Source organism: Halyomorpha halys, unplaced genomic scaffold (assembly GCF_000696795.3).
Source record: "Halyomorpha halys isolate HHAL.00 unplaced genomic scaffold, Hhal_1.1 Scaffold440.1, whole genome shotgun sequence".
NCBI lineage: Eukaryota > Metazoa > Arthropoda > Insecta > Hemiptera > Pentatomidae > Halyomorpha > Halyomorpha halys.
In genome coordinates this window covers 277,560-298,963 of record NW_027108838.1, presented here as the reverse complement: position 1 = coordinate 298,963, position 21,404 = coordinate 277,560, and the positions used below count along the sequence as shown (strand labels likewise).

At 29.6% G+C, this 21,404-nt stretch overlaps 2 protein-coding genes across 3 annotated transcripts in view; both read left to right on the top strand.

Moving 5' to 3' along the window:
- Positions 1-3,555, top strand: part of Sur (Sulfonylurea receptor) — a gene marked incomplete at its 5' end in the record, with an annotated part of 29,166 nt that extends 25,611 nt beyond the window's left edge. The window contains 2 exon segments of the mRNA XM_067047173.1: positions 789-985; positions 2,175-3,555. Of these exon segments, the coding sequence (XP_066903274.1) occupies positions 789-985; positions 2,175-2,330 (353 nt within the window).
- A 6,235-nt stretch (positions 3,556-9,790) lies between these two features.
- Positions 9,791-21,404, top strand: part of LOC136795698 (protein outspread-like) — a 263,524-nt gene continuing 251,910 nt past the window's right edge. For both annotated transcript variants that reach the window (XR_010843341.1, XM_067047174.1), the window contains exon 1: positions 9,791-10,302. Coding sequence is in view for 1 of the 2 variants with exons in the window: in XM_067047174.1 (XP_066903275.1) it covers positions 10,174-10,302 (129 nt within the window). In the remaining variant the exon portion in view is untranslated. The remainder of the gene's footprint in view (positions 10,303-21,404) is intronic.

The following is a 21,404-nucleotide window of genomic DNA, read 5'->3' as shown; positions in this document are numbered from 1 at the left end:
GTCCCGAAACGTTGTACAATGTTAATGAGTGAATAAATAATAATTTATTGAAAATGATGGAAGTAATTATAAACCTCAAAAAATTATAAAAAATTGACTCACCAGACTTCCTAGAGAGATAATCCAGATTATAATCATTTACTATTTGAGATTTTTTGACCGCACCCGGACCATATTCCATTCAAGTATACACACGGTCAATCAATAATCTTCCAGTAAATAAATATTTTTAGTTATTTAATTTTTTTTAACTTATTTTATTGGAAATTTTACAGTTAAATTTTTTAAAAATAAATAGTTCGCTTTTACATCCCAAGTAAAATGCTAAGTGATGATTTAATTTGTGTTAAAATCATAAGATTGTTCATTTATAAGTGAAAACTTATTAATAATATTGAGAAATACTCTTTGTTTGGATTTATTTAAAATTTAGATATTATATATTTTTAATTCCAACAAAATATATTATGAACACTTTCATAGAAATCAGATTACCTGTTATCGAAATTGTAAAAATTTCCACTTTTTATTTTCACGGTAATTACAACAACTTACCTATAGATTGGGAAGTTAAAAATGTTCTTTGCACATGTGCACTTTTATTTGAAAAGTGTTTTCTCAAAAAAAATAAATTCTTTTTTTATACCAGCTTGGAGTACCAAAGTTTGGATTACCTGAATTACGCTGTATATGGTCTGCCTTAAATAGATTCGTATAACATCACTGTGTGCTTAGTAATTAAAAAAATTAATTTCGATACAAATATTTCACATTTTAAAAAATTGCAGATGGCCAAGTTCGTGAAGGTGGTGTGAATTTAAGCTCTGGACAAAGACAGCAACTATGCCTAGCACGTGCAATCCTTCATAATGCAGCATGCTTAATAATGGATGAGGCAACATCTTCTCTTGATCCAACTACAGAGCAAACCTTCCTCAATGCAGTGGAGAAGGCTTTCTTAAAGAAAACAGTCGTCACTATTGCAGTAAATATTATAATAAACCATTTTTTTATTAATTTCTAACATTTAAAAATTAACTATAATATTTATGCAAAGAATCCCGATATTTTGTGGCTCAGTAATGTAAACCAATAATTCATATGGATTTACCAATCACATGAAAATCTCACATTAATCATAAATAAAAACTATGTTATCTGGACCTCTCGATACTGCATGTTTACTTTTGACTTCTGAGTAATATAAACATTTTATAATTCTAATTTCCTGATAAAAAAATTGGTTAACTTGTTATCATTTAAGAGAGAATGAGGAGATTGGGCAAGAAGGAATTTTCTTTGGATTTCAGTTTATTTACACTTTTTTTTTTCTATTTATATCATTTTCTTTTATTGAACGAAATGTTTGTTTCAATTTTTGTTTGACAATGACAAGTTTAACTTATTCTAATTATTGTTAGTTGATTTGATTTGTTGTAGTAAAATATTTGTGACAACATTCTCTTATAAGCTTGCCTTTCTTAAAATGAAGAAACATAATTTTCTCTGATTTCATCCATCATATTGCCAATATGGATGAAATCTTGGCATTTGACTGTTTAGTTGATTGGCACTTGAAACTGATGATGAAATTTTGGCTTCTTATGAGCACATTGATGGAAATGTTGATGAAGAAAATTATAAAGAAGATGATGTGCTGACGACTAGTCCTAAAATCATGAAATAATAAATCAACTATGTAGATTATTTCTTACCAAAACTGGATGTTGATGTTGACAAATTTTCTACTCTAAAAACATTTGAAAAAGCCATTAACATCTAAAGAACATGATTGATTATTTTTTCAAATGTGAAATTGTAATCGTTTATTATATTAACTACATCGTTTTTCTGTACTTATATATTAATATAACTTTGTTATTTCATAACAAATTACAGAAAAATGAAAAACCTGTTTTGATTTTAAAAATGCTATGATTTTGAAAAATTAAAAAAAGAAACAAAACGCAATTTAAAAAAAAAAGAAAGTTTTTTCATTGAAAAACATTGTATATTTTATTTCATGTTTTTAGCCATCAGATTTCTTAAAATATGAATTATCGGGATTCAACTGTATTATATTAATTTTAAAATTTTGTCTTTTGTTGATAAAAGGCCAGATTTTAACTGGCAAAAAAAATAACAGATTATCGCATTATTAAATTTATTTTCAGCATCGTCTCGGAAGCCTTCTCTCCTGTGATAGAATAATTGTGTTAGAATCAGGACGTGTGGTTGAAGATGGCACTCCGAATGAACTGCTTCATCGATCAATGGGAATATTTTCGACTATGTTGCGATCTACAGAAAGGCAGGAACCTTACCATTAATATTCCTGTCATGTAATAATTATTTCATTACATTCCTCTTAATAGTTTTTAAGTGGATAAAAATTATACTTCGAGTGGCTTATAAGACCACTTGACTTTCAGTATTTCTTTAACAATTTAAAAACTAATATTTTTTATTTATACATCAATTTTTAACCCCAAAAAGGTTCAATTTATATCATATAAATATTTAGTAATTTTATTATTTTCTCCTTTCCAAAAGTTTTCTTTATTAATAAAAAAATGTACACTACAATTTGACGTTTTGGAGTCTTTCTCCATCTTTAGGGTACTTCTTGTTTTAAAAATAATATTCTTTCTCTTCCTGACTCCCTATGTCTAAAATCCATTTATCTATTACGTCAATTTTTTCTTTTAAATAAAATGTTTCAGGAAACCACTGGTTAACTCTTATGATCTTTATCATACTGAATGATTATATATTATAATAGCCTAGGAGAAATAGAATATTATTGTTATAATAGGAAGTACCTACCTGAAGATGTAGGAGGACTCCGAAACATTGGTTTGTTGCATAAATATTTTTTAAAATAAAGAAAAATTTTTGAAAGGAGAAAATAAAATTTCTAAATATTTATGTAATAATATTTTTTAATATTATATGTTTACTTGTAACATCACAATATGTTAATGGAAGCATTAAGATGTAATTTTTGTAATTATCAATCTTTTAAAATGAAATTTTAAATTCAAATTGTATCATAAATTGTAATGTAACGCAGTTCCTTATGTATATAGTTGTGTAAAATTCTCAATTTTAATATAGTGTTTTTCTAGTCTGTTACTCTGCATAGCGATATGCGTGATAGAGCCTCCATGGGTTCTGAACTGTTGTACCTGCTGACTGTTTTTGTAATTATTAAAAATATTTACGATAAATAGGCATTAGTTACTAAGAGAAAGTCAGTTAGATTAGTTGTTCTGAAAAATAAACTTATTTTATTAGACTAATGTTATATTATGGAACTATAAATATTAAATTTTTAATGATATCATGTTTATCTTGGTATAAGCAGGCATGACGTGATTCAGTTGGATTGAAAACCATATTTTCTTGTAACCACTTTAAGTTAGAAATAGTTTATCCTTCATTGCTTCATTTTATATTGTTAAAAGTTTCAAAATATTATTTTAGTTGTATATAGCATCATACAAATATGATTTTATAAATATTTTTATAAAATGAATTTATAAACAAAGTGAAATAAAGTATTATTTTAAAATAAAAGTTTAATTTTATTAATACCTAATATTTTAAGTATTATTGTGAGAACATTGCCATCGAAATAATCAACCTAATTGCTATATTGTTTAAATAAAATAAATTGTATCCATTTAAGTTTCAGACAATCTTTAATAATATTTTAACTGTACAATGTTTTGACCAACCTGGCAATCCTCAAGGACAATCTTAAATATACATTCACAGCTCATACAATGATATTAGTATAATATAATTTGTAATTGAAATTTTTTAAATTAAATGAAAAAGTGACAAAAGTTATTTTTATTAAAATTTTTAGACCTGGGCTAAATAGCCTATAAAAAATTATAATATTTAGATTTATAGTGAGGTATGAATTTATAGTTGAGATTGTCCTTAAAGATTACCAGGACATTAACATTTAAAATATTAATAAAGAGTGTTTGAGACTTAAATGGATATTATTTATTTTATTTAAACAATAAAACCAGTCTCAAAGAAGTCATAATATTATATATAAAGTTATTGTTGTATTTTATATTTGTTAAAGAGGCACCCCTAAAAAGGTTCTCCATAAAATTTGTTTAAACTAGACCTGAGCTCTTTTTAAATTCATCAAATGACTGCCTGTATTCATTTATTTGCAGCAACGCAGTAGCCAAACCATGGTGTAAACTGTATAGCAATATCAACTGTCATGGTAATATCTACTATCATATTAATACTGTTTCACTAGGTCTGCTGTTATAGTTCACAGTACATGTAGCAGCAGTCACTCTCACGTAAAACTTTGTTTAATGTTGACTTGTTAGGGCAAGTAAAATCATTAATAAATTTGTAGTGAAGTATTATGAACTCATTTTGACTTAATTAACTAAATAATAGTTGTTTTCAGAACAGAATTCGCAATCATGACTGTATATACTGTCATGACAGCAGCTATCATACAGTTTAGACTATTATGGAGAAGTCACTATCATACAGTATTTACTGTCAGGATAGTAAATACTATATGGTAGTTGTTGAATACTAGCATGAGGACAACTACTACACAGTAGATTGATAGAAGTGTTTATCATAATATTTTTTCTTTTACATACATAATATTATTTTTCAAAAGAAACAAATTTTCAACATTGAACTTTTGTTTATCTGTCGGTCTGTTCGTTTAAATATACAAAATAAACATATAGGTTCTAATAAATGTACGAGTTTGAATTCTTAGACAAACATTTATTTATATAAAAAATAAATCAGATATTAAAGATAAATACAAGATAAAAATACTATGGTTTTCAATTTTATTGAGGGTGATATCGAAAGTTGTTATTGGGAAAAATCTTCAGTTTACCTGCGAATACAAAATAAATTAAATAAACTCTGCTTCAGCAACCAAAAATTAGATTCCCTTTAGAATGGTCATTTACATGTTGGATGAAAACTAACATTTGTCCATGGCAACACTATTTCTCCTTTTACAAAATATTAAACTCTCATAATCTTCCCTACATGTCTTTTCAACGCAGAAACTTTATGTTCAGTGTTCATATCTCTGCTAACTGTAACCTTCTTCATTCACTAAACTGAGAATCCTATATCTGTCATTCAGGTCCCTTGTCTCTCTGTCTCCTCACTTTCACTTCTACAACCTTCTTGGCTCACTTAAACTATTATATATTGTGTGATCCACTACAATTTCATTTATAATGTAATTTTAAAATTACAATTTCAAATATAAAAATTACAATTGCAATTATTTAAAATTACAATTACAAACATAAAAACATATAATTACTATTAAAACTACAATTACAATCAAAATTATAATTACAATTAAAAGTAAAATTACAATTTCAAATATAATTAATTATCTTTCATTAATTTCTTTCCTAAGTTATGATTTATTTAAAATTAAATTGTTTACATTCTCTTCTCCATAGTTAAAACTTGTTTTTAAGTAAAGATATACATTTTTATAATCTGGTCCATTCAGAATGTTTATAGTTTCCAATTAATTCAGTTTATAGTTTTCTTAAAAATGCCATTCTAAATTCCTTCAATATTGAGCAAACGGCTATGAAATAAAACGTATCTTCCGGTGCATTCATGTTACATAAGAATCAGTTTCCCTGTATATCCTGCCATGGTTGGTAATTTAGATTTAGCAGCTCTCATCTTTCTTTAAACATTAATGGGATAAAGTAGATATTGTATTCTTTCTTCTGAAAATTGTCAAAGTTATAATCTAATTTCGCATATAATTTGTGGTATTATGCTGATGTTGTCCTAGCAATGTAATCATTTAAAAATAAAACTCTTGTTTAATCCATTATATTACATCATTTTTATGAGTTTTCTATGCCTTTAGTAGTTCCTTTTTTTGAAAATAAAATGTCCTACTTTCTTCCTATTTTTCTTAATACCATTATCCATGTTCAATGATTATTAAATGTGGGAGGCGAAAGTGATCCATTTGTAGCACTTATGTTATATATTCAATATGTATATAAAATACTAAATCCTGTTTCCAGATATATCATGTAGTTGGGTGTATTATCAGGAAGCACAATCATTTTTATTATAAGTACTTCTGCGATTTTGCAATCAATTAGAACTCTTTATATCCTCATAATTTAGATCTGTAGCAGATTATGGCTCAATTAATGGAGTTAACGATTAATGTTGATCTAAGGTCAACTATAAACACGTCATTAATAAATATAATATTTAAAAAGTGTGTAGGCCTACTTCAAACTTTTCACGGATAAGGATAAAAATTTCATACATTAATAAAGAAGAAAAAATTGACATATTTTCAGTTTTGACGCAGAAGAATCCTTGTTAAGGATTGAGAACTGATTCATTGCTGGTGCCAGTCAGATAGGTCAGAAAGAACCTTTTTACTACAAAAAATTGTTTCCTTCAATTCTATAGTTAGAAAATTTTTAGAAGCCCTTCCTGCTCATTTGATGAAATATATGTGAACATTCAATGATTTCAATTAATTAATTAGAATTATGAAATCATCAAACATCATTTTTTTACTTCTTATTGCAATTTTAATTGTTACAGTATCTAAATTGTCTGAATTAAGATTCAAATTTTAGTATCATTTCTCCTTCTCAATGTTTGATAGTTAACTATTCCAAATATTTCTTTAGATCATTATTAAATGCATTAAGTACCTTTACAAGTGTCCTTGATTGTGTAATGATTTCCCATTTGTTTAACTGTTTTAATGACGTCAGCATGAGGTTTCAACTGTCAACAGCGTTTAACTTGTTTTAGTTCACAATTGTTTATTGCATTTATTTGTCAATTCCATATAGAATATTTAAAAATTAATCATCACGAGCATATGACTCATAGTTGACAAGTGTTTTAATTTTTTTTCTAATCTCTGATAGAGCCGTTTTGAATGGAGTTGCAACTAATAAGGACAGATTTAAGATATTAATTCTTATGTCATGTCTATCAATTATAACATAACAATAAAGTTATTGTTTATACCCAAACTTTCAATAAAAAATCATCTTATTAAATAAAAAAACAGTTTTTTTTATTATCAAACTTTTCTTATAAATTTAAGATAGAACTATTGAACTAAAAATATTTTATAATAGATGCTATAAGCTTTTAAAACTATCATGGAATGGAAAAAGTTTTACTTTTGTGTAAAATAGTATAGTAGTAACATGTTAACAATTTAAAAAAAATAAATTAGTGCTTCTGAAGTTCGCTGAGCTGGAACTAGTAGAGGTGTCAAAGTCTCAAACTTAAATTATCTTGGAATCACCAACTCTACCACTTAATGCTTTCTGACACAGCTAAGTAATTTATTGTAAAGAGAAAATTTAATTTATCAACCATTTAAACCAACATTGTTCAGTATAGGAAGTCTGTCTAATCACTCCATATTTTATATCAATGGTTCAAGTAATCTAATCCACCTGTGACAGTTATGCAATCGAACTCTCCCTAACTAAATTGAAGTATTTAGTCAATATGAATGAAATGAAATTATTTTTCATTAATTTATATCCAATTATCATAATAAAGGAACATACTGGAAATTCAAAAAGGAAGCTGGTACATATTTTATTATACTCGGACATCTGGGCATTGCTTACATCATTTTTTAATTAAGTAAAAAGTTCGAAGAAGTTAGATATAAGTTAGAATTTTTGAGATGTAAATAATCAAGGAAAATATCGGTGTTATAATAATTTAACTTTACAGAAGCAATATCTGAATTACATTCAATCATTTACATAGGACCATTTACATCACTAACCATAGGATCATTTATATTACTAACCATGAAGACCAAATGATGTTTTAAAAAATGAATGTTTATGGAATAAATTTATTGTTTGTAACTAAACCATCATTAAAAAAAAAAAAAGAAAAAAGAAAGTTTTTTATAGTTTCTCAATAGATCATTCATAATTTATTTTATTTTTGTTTAGTGAAGAAAGATTTTGTTTCTTATCTAAGTTGTATAGACCAGGCAGCTCAAAATAAGTTGATAATTTTCATGATAAATCTCACAATTTGTCTTATCAACAGTTTTTAAATTATCAGATGTTGGATGCTCTGTGAATATTTTGGAATAGATGATAAAATTATTAGGCATTGCTTGCTTTAATGTAATTGAAAATCACAACTACATTCATAGAATACTAAATTTTTGTATTAGTCATAATTTGTTGATTAGTAGAGCACAGAAATATATCTTTCTATAAGTTTAAAACTTATATTTCAAAGTTTAAAACTTATATTTCAAAGTTTAAAGCTTTCTTTTATCTTATATCAAAGTTTAACCACGATTAATTTTGTCATATTCAGTATTTTAGTCGATATTCAGAACACACAAAATTTTAGATTGAATTTCATATTCATTATTAAAGAAAAGTGAGCTAAAGGATGTGTTGATATGGGAGTTCTACATGATTATGATTGAACTGAAAGGACCTTAAAGATTGGTATGACTAAGTTTGGTATTTAAACACTAATTTAATAAATAAATAAAATATATAGCAGTTATCTTTATTTTTATATGGTACTTATATATATGAAACTTGTTTTAATATGTAATAAAAGTAAAATAAAGTACTATCCCTTTGCTAAGGATAAATTTGGTCTGTGAATTGAGACATTTATTTGCTAACATGTATAAACGTGTTAACTGAAATTTTGTATGATTACAAGTTTATGATATCACCAGATGTTTAAGACTGATTTCATAAATTGTTGAAAGAATCATTGGAAGAATTTTGCTTTCTTAAAAAGAATAATGTTGATGTTAAGTTATTGTGTCTTCAGGTTGAAAGTAAAACATTCTAATTAACATATATTTTAACATTGAAAAAGTTGTCGTTTTGTCAGTTATCGTATCTTAAAACCCAATGCCTCCATTATGCAAATTTAATTGAATAAAATGCATTGAGTTGTTTGGGCCTAATAATTTGTTTTTTGAATATTTACACTTTTCTATAAAATTACTAGGATGCCGAGAGGGGGTACACCTAACAGTGGATGTATGTATCACATTTATCCTGTTGTTCAGATTGTATTAATGCTTTCAATATAGTGTAAGCAAAAAAAAAAAATATTTCCAGCATTTTAATTAGTACTTCATTTTAGTGCCTCTACAAAAGCAATGTTTATATTCACTTTTTCAGTGATTTTTATTATTCCACCTCATATGTAAAATAAAATATTACATGGTGATCATGTGTAAAATAAAATACTAAATGGTGATAATATGTAAAATAAAATATTACACAGTGAACACTAAACACTTGTTTAAATAATAGAGAGAATAAAATATTTAATCATGAATTTTAGTGTAGGTGTAGTGGTTTGGAATAAAATTAAATCAAAGGAGTAGTTAAAACAAGTCTAGAAGAAAAGTGTTACGTTAGATTGAAATATTTTGAAGTCTACTATAATAATATCATTATGTGAAGGTTTGAATTAATTTGAAAACCTCTCATTACTCAATTAAATTGCCACTTATTTAAGAGAAAAAATATTCTACGATTAAGTCAAGATTAAAAATTTAGTTATTTTAAGAGGTTGTTATAGATAAATGAAAAATGAATTAAGTATATTTTTTTATTTATGAAAATATATGGTTCCCTTAATTGCTTATAGAGAGCGCTGATGAAAAGATTCACATACGCACCAATAGGAGCGCTAGCATCGGACCGGCCATAGTTACACCTTAATTCTGGTTGGTTGAGATTGCCATTTTGGTTTCTGGGAATTCAGTTCTTGCTGAATCGCAAACCTGTGAGGTTGTACACGGCACTTTTAGTAACCTTATCACTTGCTGTCTTCCGCCGATGATACGACCATCGTTATGCACTCATTAGTGGTTCGGAGTGATTCAATATTAGTTTAGTGTTGTGTTACTGCACCAAAATATAGGAATAGGGGACCAGGAATGCGGTGTTGCCATGTAGGCCTAGTTACAAAACAACCGTGTGCATTTTCATCCATAAAATCATATGTTACTAAAAGACCGAAGGAAAAGTATGGTCTATGCTTCGATTAAGTGAGAATTCAAGGAATAATTCAGCTTGGAAACCGATTTATACGTAACTCGTCAGAATGTCAAGTCAGCTGATACGTTCTGGCGAATGTAGAAAGTTCTCCCCTAATATATTTAATAAGACAAAGTGTACTAACTGTTTTCGACAAAAGGAAGAACACAGTGCTGAAGCATTGGAGAGCAATAGGGTGAGTAATTAATATTTTCTTGCTCTGTTGTTTTATTAGCGTCTGTGTTTGAAATTTATGCTGCATATTTTTGTTATAGTTTTCCTTATTTCAGAGAGCCCAGAGTTCTTAAATTAAATCATATATTAGACTATTACCTGATTATTCAAGTATTATCATTAGGTTTGTGATTACAAAGTTCTTCTACTCATCATAAACCCAATTTAAAGTTTGAACCTAAATTTGATGAATTAGAAACACTATTTTTTGTTTAATATTGAAGAGTATAATTCAAATAGTGTTAAATAATTTGAATATGGGCGTGTTAGCCTGGAAGGACACTCATTTGCATAAGTAGAAAACATATTGGTTATTTGTAGTTTTTTTCGTTTCCTTTTGTATTTGTCAAGTAGAATCATTTACTGAACCATTAGTATAGCTATTTGTTTTTAAATGGCTATTTATTTAGCCTAATCATGTATAGTCTATTTCGCTTATTATTATTAATTGCTACCATTAAGATCGAGTAACGATAAGATTTGAATTTAAAAAAAAAAATGCTATTTTGACTTTGCTTGTTGAAACTATAATCACTTTTGATTTAATTATCTTCCACAGGTTTTCTATATACCAACCTATGAAGTTATTTGGTTTATTTATTTATTTTTTAAATACATGAGTACAGCAGAACTTACTAGATTTTAACAAATTTTAATTCTTAGCAACTAAATTTATTTAATTATTCATATATTTCTTTAATTGACTATATCACAAATTTCAAAGAAAAAAAAGCATGATATTTTGAGAATGAGGGTTGGTAACTCTGTCAACTGTTTCTACTACTAGTTTTTTTAGATGTAATTACTCCAGATTCTTAGAAATTTTCAACAATGTGTCGCATTTACCATGGATTTTTTTACAGGTAAGATTCTTTTGGAGCTTTAAAAATAAATAGTTCGTTTCAAAAAGGGGTGTGAAACTTATCATATAAATAGTTTTAAAAAAAAGTAATTACTTCCATATTTAGTTATAACTTGATTTACTTGGGGCTGGTGGAACTCTTAGGTTAAATCTAATAAAATGTCTATTATTATTATTATTCACTAACAAAGTTTTGGATTATTTATTTATTTTTTATGGAATATTTTAGTTCTATTACGTTCATAAATAAATACGTTTTATGTAAAATGAGATATCTCATGATAAGTAGTCAAATTTAGAATAATTAATTAATTTTCTTGACTATTTTAGTTAACTTAATTATTCTTAAAGATTAATTCGCCTAAATATTCTCTGACATTTACTAAATTTAACGCTCCTTATTCTGTTACATCGTTGTATGTTTTGGTTTTTTTGTTGTTGTAATCACAATTTCCTGTACTTGTAAATATCGAAAATTATAATTGTTCATTCATTTATTGGAAGAATTAAATGTCAATATTTTGCCTTGGGTTACTTTCAACTTCCAAATATTGTGAATCGTACTTGAAAACAATGATCCTCCGATTTATTTATTGAGAAATTCGATCAGTTTGTCAATTCTTTTTATCATTAGCAATTGAATATTATTTTCGTTTTTTCTGTTAGTTTGAATTTTTTTTTTAACAGATTAGTAGTTATAGTTTTATTTAATTATGCATACTCAGGCTATATAGTTATTATTAATGATTGTATTGTTAGTTATAATAATATAGAAATAATATCAATTATGTTAGTTCTTGTCGTACTAGGTCGCCTAGGAGTGTTGGGTTTTGTTCATCTCCAAGGAGTATGAATGCCTGACATGCTGTCGTGACAGGATGTCGCAATTTGGAAGAGTTGATGCTGGGTCGTTTTGAAGCCGCATCTCTTATTGCCAAGTTGAATTATAGCCTTACGGATTTAGAGACAATAAGTTTCTCTTTCTTTTTCTTGTTATCATGTTTTATTGTTTAGTTATTTGTCCCGAGCCTGTTCTTGGAATCTACCGCTTGACGCCATGATTCGAGGGAAAAATGTTCTAGTGAATTCATAGTCCATGTGTTGATTGTCTGTTTCAGTTATATTTTTGTACTTCATAATCATTTTATTGTAATACGTTAAAAAAAAAAAAACACTCCCAATTGTTATATAATGATAAAGGCTTACTATCTTTATTAATGAACAACAGACCACAAATTTCTGGGGTATCTACTCACACAAATTTCCATATTAATAATCCTATTTTTGTTTTTGTTTTGATTTGTAGTTAGTTTAATTATGGATTCAAAAATGGTTTGTATAGTTCCAGATCTTTTTTCTAATTATTTGGAAAACTAATTAAAAATTTTCATGGAAATCTTGTGTCAAATACTTTAAGAGGACTTTTCCGGCTATTTAGTATAAGTTGTCCGATTCAGTACACTTCAGTTGACCGAAACGCACTAACCTAAAAAAAAAAAAAAAAGGTTACTCCGGTCAAGTAATGTATAATTTTAATTGTTCCAAAAGTTACAAGATAGGTCTCCCTGTTCGAGATATATGTAATTTTATTCTTTTATGATTTTAAGACTTATAACACTACATTTTCATCACCAAGAAGTAGGTCTATAGTCTGTAATTGGCGTCATATTTCGAGTGAAAATGACTTATATCGATAACAAGTTCCGAAGATCATCTTGGGGCGTCCTTTGCCTGCAACCTTATCACAAACGGCTGGTCGTGAAAATATTTTTGAAAACTATGGATTTTTTTAATTACATTTTTGGATCAACGTATCTTGATACGCGAAAAATCAATTTGGAGAGAACATGGGATTTTTTTTTTCTTGGAAACTGCTATTGAATGTCAGATCAGTATTGTTCACAATTAATGATTGTAATTTTGAAATGAAAATTAATTATGTGTGAATTTCAATTTGTCTAATGTATTTTTAATTGCACGCCCATTGCCTTTATTATTGTTGTCATTGACTTGTATTTATGGTGACTCATTTATTTATCATCAATTATACTCTAACAAATAAATTCTTGTAAAGGTCCTATTTCTACTTATTACGTTAATATATAAAAAATATACGTCATTTTTTACTTCTCTGTTACTGTAGTAATTATGTCTCAGGAAATATTAGAGATATTCAAAATAAATAGTTAACGTACTATAAAGTTATTTATGACACTTGTTATTTTATTTTATTTTTTTCTCTTCATTTTTTTCTTATCCTTTCTTTATTTTTCTGTAAGGCCCACCAGGCCAATCTGGTGTTAAATAAATAATTTTAAAAAAAATGACACATGTCTTCGTAGGAATAGCAGTAGTTTTTATGGTATTTGCATATGAATATGAATTTTGTATATAAAATTTTGTCAGAACCACTATAAATCAATTTATTTTAGCAAATATCATGAAAACTGCTACTTCTACGAATATAAGTGTCATTAACTATTTTATGGCACATTAAACGAGCTTTAATTTAAGGGGCTAATAGACATCTGTTCATGGAATGGTTCGTGAGATATTTTCCACAATAAATTCACTAACTACTGATTTTTCAGTACATTGTTTTGCAATATTTCATGCTTTTTAAAAAGCTTTATCTCGGGAACTATTGAACGTAAATAGTTCTATTAAGGCTCATATTTTATCAAATTTTCTCTACTTTAAATGAAGTTTTATTAGATCTTATAGTGTTGGTAGTTTTAAATATGGAGCTCCGAAACAAATTTTTTTAAGTTTTTAATACAACTGGCATTCTCCTCTCCCTCCCCCCCTCCCAGATCTACTTGGCAGACTAATCAATGTTAAATAGTAATTATACATAGTTTTCATTAAATTAATCATGAATTGGGTTGAAATAACCGATTTTTTTTTTCTACTTGGATTCTTGGACGAATAGGGCCACACGGGTTGAGCTAACCAAGAAATTTATGTTGGTTGTCTTAAAACTACATTTTCTTTGCCACATCAAGCCTTATGATATGTCAGTGTAGTAATGGGTCAGTTGCCTGTTATTGTTCATCTCGTAACCGACTTACGCAAAGGATAAAAAGGTCTTTTAAAGGAGCTGTTAACCGCTTAGGGATGGTTAGTGCTTAGCTCGGTGGACATGGAGCGTTCGCACCGTTCGTTAAAGGAATGCCGTATATGGCGGCAGCTGTTAAAACGGAAACAATGGACTATTGCCGGAGAAAGCAGTGGGCCTATCTCCCATCTACCCGTTGACAAATTTTAACTTTCAACTCACCCCTCTCATTTCCCCTTCGGTAAGCTCTTGATTTATTGTCCTCTTTCATTCCTTCTCCCTATTGCATGTTATTCCATCTTTAGTCCGGAGGTTGTTCAACTTTCGGAGTTGGGAAATTGAGAGAGAGATACAGAGAAAAAAAATGAGAAAGCTGTGTTTAGATGTCTGTTTTATAGGCCTGATCGTTGAAGCGGTACTTAATTGCGTTTAACTATGAAAGTATGCATTTCATAATTCGCTATGTACTCAATTAATAGTATTCAATTAAAGAGAAAATAAAAAAGAAGAAATTATTTTCAATTAGACTGAGATCGTAAAATTATATACCTTTCCGTTCACAGTAATTATGTGAAATATTATTTTATTTTGGTACGTAAATGTCTTTGCTCTGGTATATAATGTTCCATGTATGGCTATGTATTATGGATGTAAATGAATAATTCCTTTTATCATTAAGGCAGCGGTTCCCAAACTTTTTGTGCTAAAAAAAAGTTTACGGAACTCTTTTTGGGCATACATAATTGGTGGTGCGTCAAGCTAAAAAAAAAATGTAAAAATGTAGCCACAATTATACTTAAAATGACCTAGTATGTAGGGAAATTTAAAAAAAAAAAGAAAGACAATTTAAAAGTAAATGCTAAAATGCACTGTATATTTGCTGCTATTGTTTTAATTTTTGTTTTCTAACGTCTATACACATGACGTTCCAACCAATTCTAACACTATCCTCACCACGTATGCCGATGACACATGTGTGCTCGCTGTTAATAATAACCCATTAATTGTATCCCAAACTCTCCAATCTCATATCACAGCCCTCGAAGAATGGTGTCGTAATTGGAGGATTAAGATGGTTCCAACAAAAACCATCAAATCACCTTTACCCTTCGTCGTAAACCTACCGACTGCTCTACAGTTTCATTTAATAATGTTAGTCTTACCCCTGTCAGACAGATCCGCTACCTTGGACTACATTTGGACAAATGATTAACCTGGAATCCTCACACAAGACTGAAAAGACAGGAAACTGCACGTCGATTTTGACTATTACAGCACTTATTAGACAAACGGTCTAAACTTCCTACACATTACAAAAGACTGATCTACATTACTGAAATAAGGCCAATCTGGACATATGGAGTTGAACTTTGGGGCTCTACTAAACCTTCGAATTCCTCTCGTATCCAATCCTTACAATCCAAAATCCTTCGTAAAATCCTCAATGCTCCTTATTTTGTCACAAATAAAATCATACATAAAGACCTTAATGTTCCCTATGTAACCGATCTAGCCCGAACAAGATATCACTCCTAACATTACCAACTCCTTAATCACTCAAACCCCCTAGTTTCTAACCTCGCATCCTCTCCCATTCCTGACAATCCTCCGAGGCGCCTGAAAAGAAGATGGCCACGAGACCTGCTAATGTAAAATGTCATTAGAGTGCTACCAATTGGTAGTTGCTCTACACGCTTGTAACACTCCATTTTTACTAAGAACAAATTTGCAGAATGTATTATATAATACACAGTTGTAAATTTCAATAAGATATTAAAATAAATTTTTTTTTTATCTGATATTTTGAGAATGTGGCATTCGTTTGCAGTACTCTAATTGGGAACCACTACACTAAGTAATGCTTAAAATCGTTAGGTCAGGAATTTATTTGTACTTCCATTTACCTAAGTACCTAAATATGGAAAAATAATGAGGGAAAGTTTGGAATATGACAGCTAATTTTTCTCTAAAATCGAACTACCCCAAATGCCACTCTGTATAGAATGGTTTGAACGATTTTGATTAAACTTGGCGAATCAATGAGAAATTAAGTCCTGTTTAATATCGGATATATCTTAATTTCATTGCAATAGTCTTACAGGGCTTAAATGCTGAATTTTCAAAAAATCCTACTATAAAGTATATTTTATTTATTTTTTAAAAATAAATAATCTGTTCATATAGTTAGCAATAATAAGCAATGTATAAATACAAAATATAGCTGAGTTTTATGTATAAATAAAGGAAAAGCATAGACAGGTTGCCGCTTGATTGCAAGCCTATGTTTTCGTTTTCCTTTCATTTTGTTATACTGTTGTGTTCTTGGCATGAAAAAAGTTAACTTCCATTATATCCATCTCAATAACTCTAAATATGTATTTTTATAACAACAGAAAAATGAAAATGATTTGTTCAAAATTTCCCCCCCTTTATCTTCTTAGATTCTTATTCGAAAATCACAGAAAAATTCGATGACTTGAACACCAGCCCATAAATTCAAAACTTCAATGAACAATTAGAGTGGTTAGTGAAAGTTTTGATGCGTGCAAAGCACTTAAGTTAATTTTTCCTAAGAGATGCAAGATGGGCTGAAACGTTTGCCAACATCATTCCCTTGGTAATTTTATAAGTGTGGCAAATAAAATATTTGTATTTTTTGTACTTTTGAAAGTTGCCTATCTATGCAAATAGTTGTTCAGTTATTCTATCTACACCGCTTCAGATCTACCTCTCCTGGAAATGTTTCCAGCGTCTTGACAATGTCACCTACTGCACTGTATTTAGAGTTTTGTGGTAACTATTTTTCTTTATTTCTTGGAATTTTCAACTGTATTTAAGCTAAAAATATTATAAGTTAATATGAGTAGCTAAAATCCCATTGGTAGCATTTCAATACCATTTCTACATTAGAAGGTCTCGAGGTCGTCTTCTTCTAAAGCGGCTTGGACGATTATCAGGAATAGAAGAAGAAGCTAGCTTAGAAACTTGTGGGATTGGGTGGTTTATTATGAAAGGATTGATATCTGGTTTGGGCTAGATTGAAAAATTGAGTTCACTATGGATGATTTTATTAGTGACAAAGGAAGGCATAATGAGAAATTAACAAAGAATTTTGGATTTGAATTGTTGGGAGAGGAGAGGAATTCGATGGTTTTAGTAAGTTCAAATAGTCCTTATTAAAGTCATGCAAATCAATTTTAATGGATTGGAAGCTTGGGAAGTGTTGTAACAATCGGAATCGACGTTTTTCTGTCTTGTATGAGGATTCCAAGTTAGTGGTTTGTCCAATCCAAGATACTGGTTCTGTCTTATGATACCTTAACTCATAAATAAAAAAGGTTCTTTATGTGTTGAAAAGGACCAGTTAAGGCAAACTGCGCCTACTCATCATGACAATATCTCCTGTTAATGCCACGCCTTCATGGAGCTAACTGTAGCAATTGACACCTTATCCTACTCAGTTATCTAACTCGATTGGAGTGTCGTTATTCGCTGAACATGGCTCTCTAAGGTTTTTCCAACTTAAGTCTCCAGTCACGGTAGATTTATGTTCGGTAAACAATCTCGGCTATTGTGGGTTTACGTAATTTTCTCTACTGGAAGAATTATTACATAAAATCCACGCAGAGGAGAGGATTGTTAATGTCTATAACTGACTTTAGCAGTTTAAAAAACATTAATTTATTTCCATTATTTTCTCCTTTCCTGGATTATATCAGTAGTTAATTCGAACAAGAATAAATGATATAAAGGTTTAAAAAATTATAAGCTGCCCAATATTGCATTCTCCTTTCATTTTTGCTATTTGCTTTTATTATAAATAGGGTTGTATATTTTAGTGAAAATATTTTTTTTTGTATGTAGACTTTTGATAATAACTGTTATATTCTGTCCATCATCCACAAGATCCATTTCTGCGTGATAGCTTGAGGCTTATAGCTGTGTTGCCTTAGCAAGTTTAAATATGGCGCTTCAGAAAGAAGGGAACATAACAGCTTGATAAATGGTTTGAAATTGTAATTGTTTTTCTTTTTTAATAAAAATAAATACCTAAATGTTACGAAAATAAATCATGAAGTCGAAGATTGTTTGCTTTGCCATGACATTATATTTCGTTTGTAGACTTAAATTTTTGCTCGATTCCCATGCTACCAGAGTTTATTTTTTTCTTCGAAAAGAGTTTGTTCTGCTAAGGGGAAATGATGCCTCATTATGGTATAAGATCTGTGGTACCGTTAATACCCATGAAGGGTTAGGGGTCTGTTACTAGACCAACGGTTGTGCGAGGAAGTTATTTGGTCAGAATTAAAGGTACGCGTTTCATGAGGCTGGGTGGACACGCAGGACTCCCGAACCACCAGGCCTTTGGAGTTTAATTGCACAGTGCCTTACCAATGAACTACCCACTTCCCTCATTAAGGTATATGATTAAATAATTATGAAAAGAAGTGGATGTAGAAAACGGATGACAGTGATAGTGAGGCATCGCAGGTAGCGATAGGCATCTATTGGCATCGAATTCGATTTTGTTTGCTGAAGGATTTAGTTCTGGAAAAGAGCCCATTGCAGCTACTGAGAACAATTGAGCATCTTCTTGAATAGTCAAGAAGGGAACTGAAACCAAGCTATTGTATCTTTGTACTTTTTGATTGCGCTGATGTTTTCCTTTTGTTAATGGGTTGCCGAGACATTAATAGGAAATTTGTTGCGCATCTGTTTCTTTTTAAAGTCGCTTTTTCAATTTCTCTCTTAGGCAAAAGTAATTAGCATTTGATGTTTGTGTTCATAAAGATTATTCCTTGCGCAGATGTCATTACCGCGTAGGGGAGCGTACTACGACGAAGGATTAAATCATATATTTTAAATTAACAAAATACTATGTATTGATCTTCAAGAGGTAAAACTAGTCTCTCCTCAGGTTGGGACTCCTTTAGGCGAAATTCAGTAACTGCGCCTAGTTAAAATTATTGAGTTGTTAGCATTGCGGCATTTATAATTGTTTATTACGGACATATTTCTAAAATGTCTTTAAGCACTGAGCCGACTTGTAAACATACGAGAGATGAACAGAAACGCAGGTAGAAGTATCGGCATCGAACCTTCGTATTCGCTAAGCCTCCCTATATTTTGGTGACCCAAAGTGGCAGTGGAACTGAAATGTTTCATAGTGGTTCCCTTTTGGTTTTAATTTGCAACAAAGCTGGGTGCTTTGTGTGGTAAAAGAAAAAAAATCTAAAACGTAGAGGAAGATTATTAAAATCATACTTTGAGTAAATATTAGGTTTATTTTAAGAAAGTTTCTTCCAGGAAAAGGTTCCTCCTCAACTTTATGCTGACTCCTGGTCAAAAAAGTAGGCAGGCGGAGGAAACGGTTCTTTGATGGAGTTGGAGATACGGAAGGCACTGGGTTGGCAAGCTTGCGAAGAGGATGAAGAGAGAGGAAAAAATTTTCAATTCTGACCAGGGATAGATGAAGATACTGTTCAAAACCCGTTCCGATCCGGTGATAATTTTGGAGCTTTTGAGAATTCGGAAGGTAAATCACGTATAGCGTTTGGGCGCGGTATGCCGTTTGTTTTTATAATGATCGTCGGATCTGGCATTATGATTTCAGCATACATGGGGAAAGCATTTTTTAATTTTTCTTAAAGATTATGAGTTTCAAGTTCTACTTAAAAAAGTAACATTCCCACTTACGTCTAACAAGGAAGTTGATAGCATAGTTCCATAGAAATTCCAAAGATCAGTTGTTACATGCTTCCTCTTTTTATTTTGATCTTCTAGATGTATATTATTTTCACTTAATTTTATGTAGAGTAATTATGTAGAGTAAATTATCTTTATTTTCTAACGAGGATAAGTATCTTTTTCCATAACTTTTTTATTATAATATTATTTTTGAGGATTAGTTTGTATCTCACAGAAAATTATAAACTGTTGTTTAATAAACTTTCTTTGCTCATAAGGAAAGGTAGGTAAAACATTCTTTAAAAATATTTCGGCTGATTTGATGTAAGTGGGTTGTCATTACTTAATGGTATAGCATGAATCGTTCGTCGTAATTAATTGGAAAATTTTCAATATTTGATTTTTGTCTTAAGTGTTCAAATTATTATGCACCATTTGTTTTCTTTTAAATACTTCTTTTCTTCTTCTTATATTTTTCTCCATCTGTTTTCCCAATAATTCTTATCTTCTTGTTTCGTTGTTTGGACATCAGTCCTTAATTTATTCCAATTCACCTTCATCAAGAAACATGAAGAAGATTGTGTCTGGGTTGCGATCAAAAAGGAAAAAAATAGTTTCAACTATTTATTGTCCGACGTTTCGCCCCACTTTGCTGGGCTTCATCAGGGCTGTTCAAGACGATAAGTTAAACAGACATTGACCATCTTCTTCATATTTTAAATTATACGGTCAACTATATATATAACCTTCATCAACCTTTACATTGACTTATATCATTAATTAAATTTATATCATTCACAATTATAATTATAATGTGTATTGATAACAATTATTATATTAATGAGGAAAAGTTTATTTATGTTTTAAAAAAAAAACTGAAGTTTACAAATAGTTATAATAACTAAATTGAACCGATTTATTTAAGTATTACATTTTGTTCTGTTGTTCAGTTTTGAGTTAAGTTCTAGATCCGTTCTTGATCAAGTCACCTTACCCATTTAAACTATCGTCGTATTGTTTCTCCAATTCTATTTCCTTAAGACATGTCAAGGTCGTAACTATGAGTAGTGTAGCTACCTATTTTTTTCTTTCGACTAAATTATGTCTACCCGTCCAATCAGCGATTAATACAATTTTTAGTTTATCCTTTACAAAACTCTATACTAAGGCCATTACTGATTTAGGGTTGTGAGGTCTGGAAAGCGGGATCCTATACTAAATGAAAACCCTCGCAATCATTCCAAAACAGGGCCGAGAAACGCTGTGGATTTCCCTCTGCTTTATATAAAATAGCATCGTAAACTACTAGCGGAATCGATTGATGATTTCATCAAAGAACGGCTTAAAAAATGCGGAACGAAAATCGTTTTAACCTGCAGTTAAAGGTGCAGGGGCTTTCAACAATCCAACCTCATCGCAAAGAACGAAATCCAGGTTGATGCAAAACATTCTTCTA